This window comes from Schistocerca serialis, chromosome 3 (genome assembly GCF_023864345.2).
Source record: "Schistocerca serialis cubense isolate TAMUIC-IGC-003099 chromosome 3, iqSchSeri2.2, whole genome shotgun sequence".
Lineage (NCBI taxonomy): Eukaryota > Metazoa > Arthropoda > Insecta > Orthoptera > Acrididae > Schistocerca > Schistocerca serialis.
Window position 1 is genome coordinate 423,336,562 of NC_064640.1, and position 19,971 is coordinate 423,356,532.

General features: G+C 37.3%; 1 protein-coding gene across 1 annotated transcript in view; it reads right to left on the reverse strand.

Annotated features, from left to right (window-relative positions):
* Positions 1 to 3,283: 3,283 nt before the first annotated feature.
* The window catches only part of LOC126470304 (protein unc-79 homolog), an 857,658-nt gene continuing 840,970 nt past the window's right edge, over positions 3,284 to 19,971 (reverse strand). The window contains exons 49-50 of the mRNA XM_050098074.1: positions 4,673 to 4,795; positions 3,284 to 4,451 (exon numbers count right to left, since the gene is read on the reverse strand). Coding sequence (XP_049954031.1) covers positions 4,257 to 4,451; positions 4,673 to 4,795 — 318 coding nt within the window. The 3' untranslated portion in view covers positions 3,284 to 4,256. The remainder of the gene's footprint in view (positions 4,452 to 4,672; positions 4,796 to 19,971) is intronic.

The window sequence follows — 19,971 nt, forward strand, 5'->3', positions numbered from 1 at the left end:
TCTATTATTATTTATTGTTACTGGTTTTTGTGGAAAGGCCTCTTCAAAGTGGTGGATCATTTTGTCAAGAAATATGTTGAATTTTATGTTGACATCATTGGCTGTGTACATCTCTGTCCACTTTTCTTTACTAAGGAGGGCATTTAGCTTGTTCAAGTTCTCTTGGGTGAAAAACCTTCATAAAGTTTTAGGTGCTGATTTGGCATTTTCAAAATTATGACTTCAGAACAGCTTCGTACCATTCATTTGTCTTCCTTGTTTTCATCATTCATGTAGAATTGGGGACATATTATTTGTTTTGGTAGATATCTGTCTGGCATGCAGGTAATATGTCCACCCCATCAAAGATCAATAGCGTTTGTTTCCTCCAGGATACCAATATTGTTATGTTGGTCTTGCCATTTCACATTCAGCAGTCTTCTGAAGCAGCACTGACGATCTGTTTCCCATTCTATAGGTGATCCATGCCTGACAATTGTAAGTGAGAGTCTGTATAATGATTGTCTCATAAACAAAGAGCTTGGTCAGAGTGCTGAGCTCATGGTTGTTGAAGACCTCCTGAAAATGGCCAAAAGCTGCATTAGAATTCCAGAAACCACCTTGAGGTGTATGGTGGAGGGTACTATGTGTGCCACTGTCAGTCCTCACCTCTCCTGTTCCAGCTCAGAATTTTGTGGGAAGAACCTCAATGCAAGATCAAATCTCTCTAATTTTATCTCCATGGTCTTTTTGCGAGATATAAATAGGAGGGAGCAATCACTACTTAAAATATTTAGGAATGTATGCTTTCAGAATTTTTTCAGTAAACTACACTGTGAAGCCAAATGTGTCTCTTGCAGTGTCTGCCATTGGAGTTGGCTGAGCATCTCCATGATGGTTTTGCACTTGAATAAATGAAGCTATAATGAAATGCACTACTCTTCTTTGGATCTTCTCTGCTTCCTCTATCAATCCTGTCTGGAATGGATCCTAGGCCTATGAGTAATACTGAAGTATTGTTCGAACAAGGATTTTATAAGATACCTCCTTTGTGGGTGGAAACACTTATTGAGGATTCTTTCAATGAATCTCAGTCTGGGATTTACCTTACCTGAAATTAGTTTAATGAGGCCATTCCACATTAAATTGTTCTTTAAGCATACTGCTAGATATTTTATGGATGTCAGTGCTTCCTGTACTTGTTCTGCAGTCATGTAATCATACAAAATTGTGTCTTTCTGTCTGTTTATGAACAACAGATTACATTTGTAGAGAGTCAACAGCCAATCCCTGAACCAATTGTAGGTCCTCCACAAGTCTTCCTGCAGCTCTCTACAATTTTCTAGCACTGTGACTGCTCAGTATAAAAAAACATCATCTGTGGAAAGCCTCATGGAACTTCTGACATTATGCAATACTGTATTTCAGCAACAATATTTGGATTAGTCACGAGATGACTACTACAGTAAGGAAAGTACTCAACACAGTGCAGGATTTCACCACTGAGTGTTATGACCGTATCTGTACAGTTGGTATATAGTGAAGGTTAATGCAAGATGTAAGCTTTCCTGCTGTTAAAATCTAGACAGATGGTCAATTATGAATATGTTCAAAATTGCATGGAGGGCTCTGAGTTAGTCACATTATAATCTGCATACTGAAGTTTGATGAAGGAATTTATGATCAACTAAGTCATAGCTCTTAGTCTACTAAAAATGAAAATCCCACCACCCATCCTGCACACTATTGAAACTTCTGATGATAGTTTACTTTCAAAGGGTGTAGTCAAGGTCCAACAAATATTGAAAACAAGATAAGAGCAATCCTTGCATATCCTTGCTTAATTCCTGTTTTTATTTTAAAAGATTCTCTGGATCCACTTTAATTGTTGAGGACAGTAGTGCTCATGTTGTCATGCAGCAAGTGAAGGATTTGTATGAATTTTGAGGAACATTCACTCAAGACTAGGACCCCAACTGAAGCATGAAAAATCTCAGTTTTCAGAGAATTGGAACTAGACAAAGGATGAAGCTATTTGTAGAATGTTATCACAGGAATAAGCAATGTAAGGACACATGTTGTATCATAGAGCTTTTGTAAATCTCGCTTCTGAAAGAGAAGGCATTATTCATGAAATTGCAGTTGACATAGTACCAAGGAAGGAGGTTTGGAGTTGACTGAATGTTGAAGGAAATAATGTTCAGTGGGAACAAGGAGACGGTTAGCATAGGCAGGTGGCATTCACAGTGACAGCAAAGCACCTGCTGCTAATGGAGAACGAATTATGGAAAAGAAGTGGTTGTTGTCCATAATGTACGAAATTAAGCTACAACTACTGGACTGAAGCTACCGATTTACAAGATTGTCCATGCTTTCTGTGAGAACACAGCAGCCACACAATAGAATGTTCCAAATGGCTGAGTTTGTGTATCATCTTCCTCACCAAGCATAGTAAAAATATTCAAACAAAAGGCAGTTCCAATATTTGCTTTAAAATGTTTTCCTTTTCTAGGGCACTTGTAGTGGTTATTCTATTATCTCATATTTTTGCCTTGTCTTTGAATCTCTTTCCTTTAGTGTTTGACCAATGAAAGGTTTCATGTCTCATGAATCTGGAATATTTTAAGTTTCTGCTGAAAAATATTTATTACCCTGTTTATGCTTATGTCCACTACTTTATTATTTCTTTTATTATAATTATCAGGTTTTGCATTATTTCCAACTTTCCATGAAAAGTTTCAAAAGTTTCATGTTTGATGAGTCTGACACAATTCAAGAAGTGCTGTAAATTGTTAATTTCCTGTATGCACTGGTAGTTTGCTATTTATTCTTAGCACTATGTTTTTGTTTTAATAGGAAATGCTGCAAAAACCATGTTCATAAATAAGGTACTCAGAAATCAAAGTATATGGGTCATTGTATAATTTAATTAATAGACAATTTTTCTAAAAATATTATATGCATAGTGTTCAACTATGCATATAACTTCTTTTTATATTTGGCTCTTGTGCAGCATATATTTTTGTTGTCCTGTATCTTTTATATATGTACATTATAAGTTGCATGGAGGAAATAAATAAATTTTGATTGAGTTTTTCTGAGATAAAGTGAAGTATTGTGAAAGTAAGTGATATATGAATGTAAGTCGGAATTTCAGACTTAAAATACTGTTTTTTTATAGCTGGTAAGAGATTTGGAATTGTGACAGAATACTACATCTATATGTGTGCAGTCACTTATAATTAAATGGTACAAAATGCTTTTAATATTTTGCTATTTTAAAGAAAGAATGGGCTTACATTACACAACTTACATAATATTATCATATATGATCAAACAACAAGTAAGTAGCTGAGATAAAAATTTGCAGGTATTTCATATAGCCATTTAAAATAAATACATATGAGTACAAAAAATACAAATTATCAATGTTATTACTGGTTGTGGTGCTACAGCTGTAGTTATATAACTGACTGCATGTTTAATATGACAGCCAAATTCTTGCTATGGAATCAGAGATGGAACATTTTTAGTTTCTTTCATATAAAGCAACTCAGTATCAAAGAAACATACTAGTAATAATGGATCTATGCACAAGAGTCCATCTGGGCTGGGAAAAGAGATCTTGATTTCTGGGTGGAAAGATAACAAAAAAGCAAGTGTACCCATCTGTTGTCGTGACAGTGATGAGATTTTTATGAGAGAAGTGACACTAGTATTGAATTGTTTCCTTCTGTGTAACAACAGATTTATTCTCATATATAAAAACTACAATATGAATAGCTAGTACAATGTGAATATTTAATATTTTAGCTTTATGTGATGGATGGAACACAATTTTTCAAACCCATGATCACAAAAACCTTAGCCACTCTTTTCTTACAAGTAATGTGTGAGTAGTATTATTTTATAGAGAAGGCTTTTTAAACAATCTAGTTCAATACTTATTTTAACTTTTACTTTGTACCTTTTTGTTCTTTAAATTTGACTCTCATTTATAAAATACTGTGTATACTGAGATGTAATGGCAAACAGTAAATTTTGTAAGATATTTTAAATTAATTTCAAGGCAAAAAGTGTCCTATGCACTACAACTGATGTTTCATGTGCAAACAACAAAACTGTTGTGTTTTATGAACACCACTTTTAATGGTATCTATTGGCCAAAGGCTGTTTTCTGGAACTGAAATATTAGGTGCAGTTATCCAGTAGATTCACTGAGTTGATCTGAATTTCTTTTGGAAATTGGTCTGCTGTAAAGCAGTTGCAGAACATTGTTATACAGAGTAGAACTGTGTTGCTGCAGATGACTGCAACTCTATTTGTCCCATCTTAAACTGAAGCCGCTGAAGCCATCGTAGAAGGACTATGTTACTCAAGGAATGAGTCTCATCTGGAGGTGGCATTGCTGGTGTGACCACAGGTGGAAAGTTACGACATCCCTGAAGGCGAACATGCAGATGTCCTGGAAGCTGTGAAATATGGAAATAGCAATAAGCACTAATTACTACAGGAAACTCAAATAACTGGTTGCAAGGTGTGAATCAAAAGATTGGACTTCATATGAGTCATCACACACCACAAGTTTGAAGATTATCTGGCAAAATTAAAGAAATGCATTGAAAGAACTGTAAATACAGCATTATCTCAACGAATGTAGAAATTCAAATAATACAATTTTTTTTACTCTTACCTGGATATGATAAGCAAACAGAACAGGACTCCAAATTGGCAGAAGTTTACTCAAAACAGCAGAGTTGCATTCAAGAAGAGCTTCTAGGAGGCTTAGAAAATGTAAATTGACCATTTCTGCCAACTGAAACAGCAACACGTTTTATACAGCTATAGAAAAGGCAGGATTGTTTAAACAAGTGACAGCATATATTATAAGACAGATGTCGCAACTGAGAATATATATCTCATGCTAGACACATGGCAAGTGGAAAATACTGTAGAGGAAGATTCACACATGATATCAGCTGAAGAATAAATCCACAGCATGCAACTTTAAGGAAACAGTGTGACCTTTTGGAGAATTATGGAATGCATGTGATGTGCAGGTGTGACTACCATACTGTATTAGAAGAAAGGGATCAGAGAAAGCAGACAGCATTAACTGGAGGTTTTGAACCTTCCTACAACCAGTCATTCCATTGTAAAATGTTTCAGTGACAATTGGTTAAGGACACATTGACCCCCACCACAACACCTTTCAGACAACCACCATGACCAGTAAGGATTAGAATGCCATCTTGTCAAGAGGTCATGGCAAGATACAGAGTCGGAGCACATACACTGTCATCAAAAGTATCCAGACACCCCCAAAAAACATATGTTTTTCATATTAGGGGCATTGTGCTGCCACCGACTGCCAGGTACTCCATATCAGCAACCTCCATAGTCATTAGACATCACGAGAGAGCAGAATGGGTCATTCTGCGGAACTCAAGGACTTCGAATGTGGTCAGGTGACTGGGTGTCACTTGTGTCACATGTCTGTATGTAAGATTTCCCCACTCCTAAACATCCCTTGGTCCACTGTTTCTGATGTGATAGTGAAGTGGAAACGCGAAGGGACACATACAGCACAAAAGCATACAGGCTGACCTCGTCTGTTGACTGACAGAAACCTCCGACAGTTGAAGAGGGTTGTAATGCATAATATGCAGACATCTATCCACACCATCACACGGGAATTCCAAATTGCATCAGAATCTACTGCAAGTACTATGACAGTTAGGCAGGAGGTGAGGAAACTTGGATTTCATGGTCGAGTGGCTGCACATAAGCCACATATCACACTGGAAATGCCAAACGACACCTCGCTTGGTGTAAGGAGCATAAAACAGTGGATGACTGAACAGTGGAAAAACGTTGTGTGGAGTGAAGAATCATGGTACACAATGAGGCAATCTGATGGCAGGGTGTGGGTATGGCGAATGCCCGGAGAATGTCATCTGCCAGCATGTGTAGTGCCAACAGTAAAATTCGGAGGTGGTGGTGTTATCATGTGGTCATATTTTTCATGGAGGGGGCTTGCACCCCTTGTTGTTTTGCATGGCACTGTCACAGCACAGGCCTACATTGAGGTTTTAAGCACCTTCTTGCTTCCCAACATTTAAGAGCAAAACAGGGATGGTGATTGCATCTTTCAACACGATTGCGCACCTGTTCATAATACACAGCCTGTGGCAGAGTGGTTACATAACAATAACATCCCTGTAATGGATTGGCCTGCACAGAGTCCTGACCTGAATCCTACAGAACACCTTTGAAATGTTTTGGAAAGCCGATTTCGTGCCAGGCCTCACTGATCGACATCAATACCTCTCCTCAGTGCAGCACTCTGTGAAGAATGGGCTGGCATTCCCCAAGAAACCTCCCAGCACCTGACTGAACATATGGCTACAAGAGTGGAATCTGTAATCAAGGCTAAGTGTGGGCCAACACCATATTCAATTACAGCATTACTGATGGAGGGCACCATGAACTTGTAAGTCATTTTCAGCCATTTGTCTGGATACTTATGATCACATGGTGTAGCTTTCAGATATGAAGACCACTTGTGTCTATGAGTGAATGACCACAAAATGTTTGCATGTAGTCACTCTGGACAAGAATCAGGATTCCTTTTAGCCATTTATCGCATGAAGTAAGATAAGCGTTGTCATTGGTACATGATTAAAATCAACATGACAGTGAATATTATTCATAAATACTGTTAATATACAAACATGTACTAAATACAATATATGTTAGAACACTGAGTAAAGTAATTAGTCAAGCATTTAAATACAATAAATAAATTAATATAAATAGATATACAGGATGAGCTAATAAGACAATGAATATACTTATCATCTGTGAAGCTAATAACAACAGCACATAAGCAGAATAATCAAGACCATAAGTACAGTTACTATCTTACAAAATGATATCTGCATTGTTTAGTTCATAAAATTCTATTATACTGTAAAATACATGGATGAGAAAAAGCATTATGACCATTTGCTTAATAGTGTGTTGGAACACAACACAGCAGCAGTTGTGTATGGTGTGGCTTTGACAAGTCCTTAGTAGAGTTCTGAGTGTATATGACACTAGATGTCTACATACAAGTCATGCAACTACTGTAAGTTACAGGTGAGTGTGTTGTGGGTGCGAAGCTAGTGCCTGATAAGATCCCAGGTGTGTTCCATCAGGTTAACGTCAGGCAAATTTCATGGCCAAGGTGTCAATGTGTGTTCAGTATCACACTCCTCAAACCACTGTAGTATGATTCTGGCCTTGTGAGACAAATAATAGTACTGCTGGAAGATAACATGGCCATCAGGGGAGACATCAAGCACATGAGTATCAATAATGTTCATGTAGTCCACAGCTGTGCTGTCATGGAGTTTTTGATTACTTCTACAGGCCCCATGGAGGTCTAAGTGAACATTCTCCAAGGCACAATACTCCCTGCCATCCTACATCCAAGGTGCAGTGAATATTAATGTAATTCATCTAACCAGGAGGTATGTTTCCATCAATCCATGGTCTAATCTCAATGTCTTTCCAACCCACTGCAGTTATGACTAATGATGTCATTGGATCAACATAGTGACATATAGAGGTCAACTACTCTGGAGCCCTATGTTCCACAGTGTGCTAAACAATGTGCTTCATAACATTTGTGCCTGCACCAATATTGAAATCTGCATCAGACCTGCTACAGGGTTGGCAAGCCTCTGACCTCCATATTCCATGATGAGGTACAGATGTCCAACACCTGGTCACTTACTTGTAGTTTCACTATACTTCAACCATTTTTTGTAGATGCTCATGACAGTAGCATGCTAACAGCCAACCAGCATTGGTGCTTATGAGATGCTCATTCTCAGGTCCTGAGCCATAACAATATGCCTTAAGTTTAATTTACTTATGTCTGTGAATTTTCCCATTTGTGGCCTGTATCATTGCAAGAATAAGTCCCAATTCACCTGTGCTCTGCTTATATACTTTCCTTGCTGCGTCACTTGCCTGAAAGTTCACCAGGCAGCATTCAGTCTTATGGATGGTAGTAGTCCTAATGTTTTGGCTCATCAGCGTAGATTGTCTATTAATCAGTTGTTCTGACATTATAGCTATGTATTTCATCACTGTTAAAGAGTTTCATGTCAATATTTCTGTCAAAGAGAACACAGCTGTAAATGTATGGATTTACAATGCTCAAGTAGCCTGAGCATAATAAAAAATAGTGCAACAATGCACCTTAAGTCTACTCCTACAAATTATCTGCAACAATCAGTTTTAGTATTTTGAAAATGTCAATAGTGTGAAGACTGTGTTGTCAAATGAAAAAGCAATATGAAATATGTGACCGGAGTACATTACTTCAAAGATGTTGGTCATCTCCATCTGTGGTGTGTTTGCAATGGTATGGTGGGTAGTTACCTGGTGATTCTGTCATCCAGTCATAAAAACAGTAATTTCATATATTGCTTTATTTTGTGTCCCATCTGGTAGCTAGGTTACATGATCATAAGTAGAGAGCTATAGCACTGCATCACCTGCTGAGGAGTTGGTCAACACACTGTTAGTCAGTTGCAATAATTGGGCAGATGTACGACTCAGTGCAGGATGTGCCAAGGCACACAGAGTTAAACTGTGGAGCACAGTACAGATGACAGCATCATTATGGACAGCTAAGAGGTGTGTTTGCACAGGACAATGAACAACAGCAGAGCTTGCCTGCACAAGGTGATGGCCGCTATGCTGTTAAGTGGCCCAAAAACAAACTGTGGATCCCCAAGGTAGGCAGCCTGCACTAAATGAAAGTTAATCAGCAGATGGCCCACCAGCTGGAAGCACCAAGTCAGCAGCGTTTGGACTTAGGCAGACTCGCTGCTAGTGTCTAGGAGCAACAGCTTAATGATCCATTTCAGGATGTTGATCAGTGTAGGCTTCCCCTCATAGCTGGCTACTGGTAGTGACTGGTACTGCTTCTCTAGAATGGGCAGTTATTGCATGAATGTAGTCCACCAAAGTTTTTGAAAAGTCAGTGCTTTCCCTCCGTCAGAACTGGGTCACAAGGTGTACTCATTGGGCAATCATGACATTACCACCCCATGGACCCAGTTTTTCCACAGGCGTAGCGTGTCATGATGGTGTTGCAACTTCACTTTTCAGGAGACCGGACTGATGAATTTAGCAATTTCAAGATAGTCTGAATACAGGTTCTTGCACAAGAACACCTAGCACTGAGGTCACTCTGCAGTGACGTCTATCTGCTGAGTCAGTCAGGGGTCTCTTCTGCTAGGCTAAACAAATCTGTGGTGCAGTGTGTGTCCTCTATTTGGAAGATCTGTTCCACCAGATCACAGAGTGTCCATCCTTCTGGAAAAGGTCTCAACTCACTTTTTGCACCTGACATGTTAGATTTTCTTTACTGTAATTCAGCTTGAACCAAAATGTCCATTGGGTATTTACTCAGCCAATTCTTACTTCCTAAGGTTGACTCAGTCGACAGGTAGCTGGTGTAATTGGCTCACAGGTGGGAGAGCAGTTTTTCTCCTTAAATAGATACAGGCTGCACTAGGAAGAGTTAAAACTACAGTGGTACCAAAAACTGAAACACTTATCATCAAAACTCTGTGGGGCCAATTATTATGGTACTGCTGCATGTGTGAGCATCTGCTCCACATTCATCCCTTCTTTTTGAGTTGCTATTAGCTTGTGCAGTGAGTGAAGAAGGTCGTATCCAGTGGTGTCATTGAGATGGGTCAGTTTCTGGGCTGGGAGTACTCCCAGTAGTTTATCTGGATAGTACAATAAGTATTACCCCATATTCACAATGATAGTACCAGTTGTGGTATCCAGGAGATGAAAAGTTGGTCCAGATATGTCGTAAGTTGTACGATTGATTAACAAACCACTGCCTTGCAGCTGTAGTCATACTGTACCCCTTGGTTGATCTTGCTCATAATGACTTGCAACAACCACCCCATGCTCATACATGGATTTTATCTAATGTAGCTCTGCTTTTGAAAATAGGGTTGCAGTGCCAGGACATCCCATGATTATCCTTTTGCTCTGCTCCCCCTAGAAATAACTGCACCTCACATGCTTCTGTAACACTCTTGAGCACTTGGGTCAGGCTCACACACAAACCCATTCTCTTTCTGTTACTTCCACAGTAAGGATAGTATGTCACCATATGTCCCCCTACATAATCAGTTACACCAAAACAAATCTCATATTAAGTACACTGACAAGTGAAACAAATCAAAATGAGCAATCTCCCAAAGCCCCATACTAACAAGACAAATAACCGAGACAAAATAAAAAAATCAGAATGAAATATAACTGTTAACAGTGATTCTCCTAGATCCTGTATATTCCTCTACATGTAACAACAGGGAAATCCTCAATGTGCCATAAATCATATAAATCCCTTACTAATCATCATACAAAAGTCACCTAAAGGCACTACATGATTAATCTCCAATATACCAATCAGTGAGATATAGGACAAGACAAAATCACTTCAGATACCAGAAGTCTACAACATAATCCACTACATATTGCAAACATGGAAAAAACATACTGCTACTTTAAATCACAAAAAAATGTACATTCAGAATACCATAAAGAACCCTATAATTACCATCATCACCAAAACTTCACACACACAAAAAATAAGACATTAGTAGACAAAATTATTCACAATAAATGCAGTCAATCTCTCAACCATCTATGATTCTGGTGATGGTGCCTGGGAAAAGGTAGCTGCAATTACTCTTCCTTCCCCTGTTTAGAATATCCAGTGTCCATGATCCACACCTGGAAATACACTATCAAGTATATACAAAACTCCAGTTATGTCACCTGATGTCATTTTATAACAGAATTTTGCCAGTTCACTTAAAAATAAAACACATTATTATGCTCCCCTCTTTCTAAGACCTTAATGTGAATGGAATTTTGCATGTGGCTTCCATGAGTGCTTCTGGTTGTCTATTCATCTTCTTACCCCCTACATTCCTCTTAGAGATTAATGCTACCACCTGCAGCAGTGTTTCTGGTGCACCTTTAAAAGGATGAAAGCACCCCACATACACAATAGTCATACGCATAGGTAACTGTAATTTGACATGCACTGGCAATGGCATTTCAACAACTTGGTATGAATGTTGATACTGAGTGAAGGCATTCCTTGTCTTACCTTCCTGGGTATACGGGCTTGTCAATGTTACCCATTGCCCTAACTAACATTCTTGTAATGTATTATTATGATGCCCCATTCTTTCCTGGCATTTAAGGGTCTTGGTGTTCACCTTTTGCACTCGCTTCCATAACTCCTTCAATACCCTAGTGAAGTTCCATACAGGTTTCCCATTCTTTCCCATCTTTGATAACCTCATATGGTGGAGGTAATTTGCTTCCATACACTATCTCATATGGTAACAGATCTGTGTTGTCATATATTTTTGAATTATAAGCTGCTACCATCTATGATAAGAAAAGATCCCAGTCATTATTGTGGCTATTGAAGTAATATCTCAGCATCTTACTTATCCTGCAATCAATGCATTCCAACTTTCTATTAGCCCATGGATAATAGGCTAGTTTGCAGTTTGTAAACATGTAACTAGTGGTATAACTGCTTTGTCAGCTCTGACATGAAGTTGGTGCACTGGTCTGGGATTAGCATTTCTGGAACTCTGAACTTTAGCAGCTATTTATTTACCATCACACACACTATCCTGTCCACCTATTGATTTGTTGATTTGGAGTAGTGATCAATGCCATACACCAGGAGAAATGATCTATAATAGTCAGAATGTAGCAGTTTCCCACTGGTGTCTGGATAAAAGGTGCTAAAATACCCATCCCTGTTATCTTTTAAGTCTTAGTTGTCTCTGGCAACCTTTGTGGCATGACTCATTGATGACTTAAATCTTCACATTGTGAAAATGACACAGAATTTTGTACATACTGATCTACATATTGTTTCCTTGTTCTCCAACACTAACATTCTGTTACTCTTCTGTCTGTGGTTCTATCACCCCCATGCCCAGGTAATACATCATCATATGCTCCCTATCTAAAATACCATGGTTCTTAGTCAGTTTGTGAATCACTTCAAAGTCAACCTCACTTAGCTGTAATGCCCACGTGTAAGTCTGCTTGATTGATCCTTCAAACCTAACAACCACTTCATTGCTGCATGATCTGTCAATACCTAATATTTATTCTCATATGGATGAAACTAAAAGTATGTCAGGATATGGTGGTCATGTATGTGTGAGGTGTGCTTGCTTGTGTGAATGAATGTGTATGTGTTTCCTTTTCTGAAGAAGAATTTGGCTGAAAGCTGATGTTTAAGTGTCTTTTCATTGTGCCTTACTGCAACTCAAAATGTCACCTTACAGTGAGTACCAGTCTGTCTTTCCCTATGTTGTTGATATTCCAACTTGTAGTTTCCACTGCTATATTCTGGTTGTTTCCCCCTCGTTGGTAGCAGAGGCTGAGATCAGCAGAAACTTCGTTGTACATATACACTTGCAGTTACATGTGTTCTGCTCTCAGAACAGTATTACAGTGTTTATATTTGTTCATTTATTTTTTGTGTAGATCATGAGCACTGTCAACACACACACACACACACACACAGGGTGAGGCAGCTAAGTCATAACATCCCTTGTATCTCACCAACCATAATAGATACAAAGGTGCCCTTTGGACAGTGAATTGCAGGGACAGGGGCTACTTGCATACATCACATTTCATGTTTGTGCTATTTTTTATTACAGACATATGAGGCCATCTTTGGTTTTTTTAAATGGAACCCTATGTTAAATTTTAGCATAACATGATGGACTTAAAAAGACGGTTTGAAATATGTGTATATCATAATATTTAGGTAAATAGTTTTTGAGACACAGATATGTTCTCATATTGTGTTCGTCCTTCAAAGCATCATTGTCCAATATGACCTTTCCTGTTGACCACTGAGGAACTTAACAGAAAAGGCATTGTTTTCCTGCTTCTCGATAACGCCGCAAGGTGATACACGAGGTAGCTGGAGAAAAGTGTATAAATGTGCTGCTCGGGTAATGAGACATCGCATTTCTGTCACAGTTCCTTGGAGCAGACATGTACACCAACGAAGAAAAGTTAGATATGGTTCTAGTGTATGGTGAAAGCAGAAGAAATGCTGTTAGAACAATAAAGCAATATGGAGAGCTGTATCCTGATCGTGAGCCTCCTATGCACGAGATTCTTGCACATATTTTCAAGAAGCTACTTGAATAGGGATCATGGAATGCCATACAGTGGATAAGGCAGAAAACTGCAGCTGGTGAGGTACATGAAGATAGCGTTCTAGCATTCACACATAATGACCCTACTGTTTCGTTACAAGATATCGCCTCAGAATGTGGTATAAGTCACTGGCATAAATTTCACCTGTTTCACCTCTCATTACATCAAGCACTCACTGGTATGTATTTCGAACAGCACCAGGAATTTTGCCAGTTTGCTCTGCAGCACCTACAAGATGATCCAACATTTTTTGAATGGGTGCTTTTTACTGATGAAGCGACTTTCACCAACCACGGTAATGTGAATTTGCATAATATGCATTACTGGTCAATAGAGAAGCCTCACTGGCTTCGACAGGTACAGCATCAGCAACCGTGGAGTGTGAACGTGTGGTGCAGCATCGTCAGATATGTCATTGTGGGGATGTACGTCATTCTGGGTATACTAAATTGCAATAACTATGCTCAGTTCCTGCGAAACATTCTGCCCATTTCGCTGGAAGAGGTACCACTAACTACACGTCAGTGCATGTGGTTCCAACATGATGGTTGTTCTGCTCACTCTTCCCGTGTGGCTACAGAGCTGTTAAATGAAAATTTCCTGGATTGTTGGTATACTAAATGGCAATAACTATGCACAGTTTCTGCAAAACGTTCTTCCCATTTTGCTGGAAGAGGTACCACTAACTACACATCAGTTCATGTGGTTTCAACATGACGGCTGCCTTGCTCACTCTTCCTGTGTGGCTACAGAGCTGTTAAATGAAAAGTTCCTGGATTGTAGGATAGGACGATGTGCTGAAGTGAAGTGGCCAGCCCCGTCTTCTAATTTGACCCCTCTTAATTTTTTTCCGTGGGGAGCGATAAAACATAAAGTGTATGTTCAAATACCAACTACACCAGATGATATGAAGCAACACATCATCGAAGCGTGCGCTGATATCTCATGTGACATCCTCGCAGCCATTCACAAATCATTCGAACGGCAACTATAAATGTACATTGCAGGAGAGGGGAAGCATTTTGAGCACATGCTTCAGTTTAGTTTTGTATCATGCATAGTATGTATTTTGCATCTTTGTGTTTATTTTCTTCGTATTGTGATCAATAGTAAATATTTTCAAATGAAAAACAAATACATACGAAATAATTGTGATGAATAAGGGCCTCATCATTTACATTTGTATTTCTGTTACTTAAAATATATTAAAATCTTTTAGTATTTTAATACTGTATGTTGTCTACTACTTTGGTATCACAGTTGTGAAATAACTGAATAATATTTGCGTGACACCATCAGTTAATTTTTGTGTAAAATATCACAGTATGTAATACTATTGTTGAGTAAATGGGTGTGTTTGTGTAAGGATGGACTCGCAACATTTGCCATGTACTCTGCACAAAAGGAAAGGTCACATTGGACAATGCCACTTCGAAGGATGAACACAATATGAGAATATATCTGTGTTACATAAACTATTTGCCTAAATATTATAATATACACATATTTGAAACTGTCTTTTTAAAACCATCATGTTACGGTAAATTCAACATACAGTTTGATTTGAAAAAACCAAAGATGGCCGGCCTCATACCTCTGTAATAAAAAATTAGCAGAAACACGATTTGTGACGAATTCAAATAGGCCCTGTCACTGCAATTCACTATCCAAATGGCATCTTTGTTGGGGAGATACAATGGGTGTTATGACTTAGCTGCCTCACCTTGTATATATATAACAATAAGCAATAGGCATCAGGGGTACTGTTAAAAAATTGTTTGAATCTTATCTGCAAAACAGGTCACAAGTTGTTGAGCTGAGGTCATCCAACAATATTCACAATTTTAAACTCATATCTGAACCAAAACAAATTGAAGTAAGTGTTCCACAGGGCAGCATTCTGGGCCCATTGTTATTTCTAATTTATATCAATGATATACAGGCTCCAGACAGTTCAGCCAAAATTCTACTATTCGCAGATGACACGAGTATCATAATTAGTGATATAAAAGAATCATTGTGTACTACAGCAGAGAAAAAGCTTTCATACATACAGTCATGGTTTTATTCAAATAAGCTGACATTAAATACAAAGAAAACAAACTTTATACAGTATGGAAGCAAGTGTCAAGAGGAAAATATGTGCCTTATGCTAGATAGCAAACAAATAGAAAAAGGGTGCACCACAAAGTTTCTGGGAATACGAATTGACCAAGATTTAAACTGGAATTAACACAGTGTATATCTTACTCAGAAACTTAGCTCAGCATGTTTTGCCTTAAGAATAATATCCAAGGCATGCAGCAAAGAACGTATTAGAGTGGTGTACTTTAGTTATTTCCAATCAGTTGCAAGCTATGGCATAAGTTTTTGGGGAAAAACCAGGTCAAGACTAAATAACATTTTTATTATGCAAAAAAGAGCTATTCGTATCATGACACACAGCCCTTATTCAGACAACTAAAGATACTGACAATATCATCAATATATATTTTTAAATGCCTGGAAATGATAAGTAAAAATAACTCCAGACCAACTCAAGCTACCATGATCACAATACAAAGCATTGTAAAGACTTCCACATTCCCTATGTAGCAAAAACTAGAAGTCAGAAACATGTTAGCCACTTAGGAATAGAGCTTTTAAATGCACTTCCATCTCAAATTAAAGAATTGAAAGGCAAAAATAATTTCAAGCATGAAGTAAAAAAATACTTGATGGAAAAATGCTACTACAGTGTAAATGAATACCCGTCTCAGACTGTGGATTGAAAGGTGTACTTATTATTTAAAAATTCAAACTAATTTAATGATGTTTTCAACTTTGTAATTATGGTACCTAGGAAAAATCTGTTAAATATCCGTAATACGTTTTGTGTATATCTGTAATACGTTTTGTGTATAAGGCATAGTTCATGTTCTAAAATTGTTTATCATGAGCACGTACTTTTGTTTTTTGGGTAATAAGTTCTTGTACACTACTTATGTACTATGTGTATGTAATTTGTTTGCTGTTTGTGTATGTTTGTCAATTTATTATGTGTATGCGTTGTTATGTGTTACGTGTAATCAAATGACAAATCCTGTATCACATGTGTGATCTATTGGATGCTAAACAAATAAATAAATAAATAATACATGACAAATATGTACAACTGAAGCAAATGAGCTAATGTACCTTCCACAGGACCCAAGTGGAATGATCATTTTTTTAATGAACACTATAGGAAAGAATCATTTTACAAACACTCATTTACTAAGATCACATTAATGCACCAAATTTAAAATAAAAAAAGTTTTTTATTTATTTATAAGGTAATAAACATATAGAACTACAACATATATATAGACAGTCACACACACACAAAAATTGGTTCTACTGAGAAATTCATCAATGGAGTAGAAGGATTTGGCCACCAATAAATCCTTTAGGCTTCTCTTACACTGAATTTCATTGGTTGTTAAGCTTTTTATGGTTGCTGGCAAGATATTGAAAATGTGTGTTACTGAGTAATGCACACCTTTTTGTACAAGGGTAAGTGACTTTAAATCCTTGTGAAGATTTTTCTTATTTCTAGTGCTGATTCCATGAATTGAGCTGTTGGTTTGAAAAAGTGATGTATTTTTAATGGCAAATTTCATTAAGGAATTAGTACCCCTAGTTCCCTAAACAGGCTTCTGCAGGAAGTTCTTGAGTTCACACCACATATAACTCTTATTGCTCACTTTTGTGCCTGGAAAACTTAAGCATGGCTTGATGAATTACCCCAAAAAATAATCCCATATGACATTATGGAATGAAAGTAAGCATAGTATGCCAGCTTTTTCATTTTTATATCCCCTATGTCTGACACAATTTTGCTTTGCAAATAGAGATTTGTTAAGACCTTTCAGCAGTTCTGTGGTGTGCTCCTCCCAGTTGAATTTATTATCAAGCTGTAATCCCAAGAATTTGACACTGTCCACTTCTTCTATCTGCTTGTCATTGCATGTTAGGCATATACTCGTGGGACACCCCTTACAAGTTCTGAACTGCATGTAGTGTGTTTTTGCAAAGTTTAGTGACAAAGAATTGCCTAGGAACGAGTGATTAATGTCCACAAATATTTTATTAACCGATCTTTCTAAGACTACACTTGATTTGCTATTTAGTGCAATGTTTGTATCATCGGCAAACAAAACAAACTTGACATCTGGTAATGTTACTGATGAAAGGTCATTGATATACACAAGAAAAAGTAAGGGCCCTAAGATGGAACCCTGTGGGACCCCACATGTAATTGGTTCCCAGTTGGATGATGCCTGATAGCTTAATATATGTCTCTTTCCTAATAATACTCTTTGTTACCTGGCAGAGATATAAGATTTGAACCATTTTGCAGCATTTCCTGTTACACCATAACATTCTAATTTACTTAAAAGGGTATTGTGATTTATGCAGTCAAATTCCTTTGACAGATTACTAAATATACCAGTTGCCTGCAATTTTTTGTCTAATAAATTAAGAACATTTTCACTGTAAGTGTAGATAGCCTTCTCAATATCAGAACGCTTTAGAAATCTTAACTGTGACTTTGACAGTATGTTATTTGTGATAAGATGGTTATAAAGCCAATTATACATTATCTTTTCTAAAATTTTTGAGAATGCTGGCAAAAGTGAAATTGGACAGAAATTTGATGCTATTTCTTTATCTCCGTTCTTAAAGTAGTAGCTTAGCTTGACTGGTTAAATGACTGGTTACACAGATAGCTTAATATGTTACTTAACTCAGAATCACATTCTTTAATTAACTTTGTTGATATTCATCATACCCACTAGATGTTTTTGAGCTTAAAGATTTTATGATGGACATTATTTCTGTTCTGCTGGGGTAGTGAGGGTCAAATTCATATTATTGAAGTTACTTGAAATGGCTGGTCTGAGGTATTCCATAGCAGCATCTACAGAACCTGACAACCCCATCTTTTCAGTAACAGTTATAAAATGTTTGTTAAAAAGTTCTGCAACACTATATACATCTGTCACCAATGTATCATTTCCTCTTAATGCTATTTGTCCCTCTTCATGAATGGTTCTCCTGGTCTTCTCTTTCACAATATCCCATATTGTCTTTATTTTGTTATCTGATATGACTATCTTTTCATTGTAATATATTTGCTTTGATATCCACATTACAGTCTTTGATATTTTGCAGTATTTTTTGTAATGTGCTATAGCATCAAGATCAGAACTGTTTCAGATTGACAGATACAGTTTTCTTTTTGTTTTACAAGATACCTCTATTCCTTGAGTAATCCATGGTTTCTTTGTAGACTTTGCTCTAACCTTGGTTAGTTTTGGGGGAAAACAGTGTTCAAATAATGTAAGCACTGTATTAGCAAAAGTGTTATATTTTTCATTCATGCCTTGAGGACTGTAAACATCACTCCAGTGAATGTCTCTGAGGAGTGTCCTAAAATAATCAATTTTTGGCTTATTTATTACACTCTTGGGCTCAGTTTTAACAGATTTTATATCCTGTTCTGTATTAACATTCAACAGAAGGGACTGCATGTCATGGTCTGAGAGGCAAGTGACTATTGGTTTTGTAGTACAATTTTGTTCATTGGACTTTTCTGTAAAGATATTATCAATGGCTGTTTGTGAGCAATAGGCTACCCTAGTGGGGAACTTTACAGTGGGAATTAAGTTGAATGATAGTGTTACTAACTCAGGTAAGTTCTTATTGGGAGAGTCTTTAAGGAAATCTACATTGAAGTCACCAGCAATCACTGTTTCTTTGTTTTTGGTTGTTAAATGGTCCAGTAGAGCTTCAAGGTGGTTTATTAACAGATTAAGGTTAACTGCAGGTGCTCAATATACACTTAATGTTATGAAGGATTTTTGTGAAATTCTAATTCTGTTGCACATGCTTCCATATGTTGTTCTAGGCAAAATTTATGAATGTCTATGTTCTTAAATTTATGACAGTTCATGACAGTTCCTTTATCCATTTGTGCTGTACAAAAGTGAGATGCTAATCTAAATCCTGTAACACTTAAAAGTTCTATACCAGTGGTCACTTGATGTTCAGAGAGGCAGATTATGTCATCTATGCACATAATTAATTCACTAATTTTATTTCTCAGTCCTCGAATATTTTGATGCAATAAAGATAACTGACACTTCACATTGACTGATTTAAAATTGGGTACAGTTGAAATTTCTGCTGATTGTTGAAAATTCTGAAACAACATCTGTTTATGCTGATGTAATAAGCTAGAATTATGTTTTTTCATTTCTTTTTCAAACTAAAGGTTTGTCTAAATCCTAACTTCTCTTAAAACTTGACATTCTTATATGTTCAGCAGAGATATGGTGGGGCTTGGGGGGAGGGGTTGGGTTGAGAGTTGTGGTTTGAACCTTTGAGGATAATGATCATAAAAGAGAAACTGGGAGGAGATGGTAGTGGTGAATGAGGCCTGACTAGTGGGTGGTAGTGAGTGGGTGAAATATGTGGAGGTCTGACTGTATTAAGTGGTATTGTATTAAATGGTCAATTAGTTTAAACAGTGTGTGGTTTCTCAGGTTGGTATTATCATTTATGACTTGTTTCTTTTCTGTTACAGTTTCTGAATGTGTTAGTTTTCTTGTATGGTGAAGAGGTATTTTTTGTTGATGTTTATCCATATAATTCCCGTGT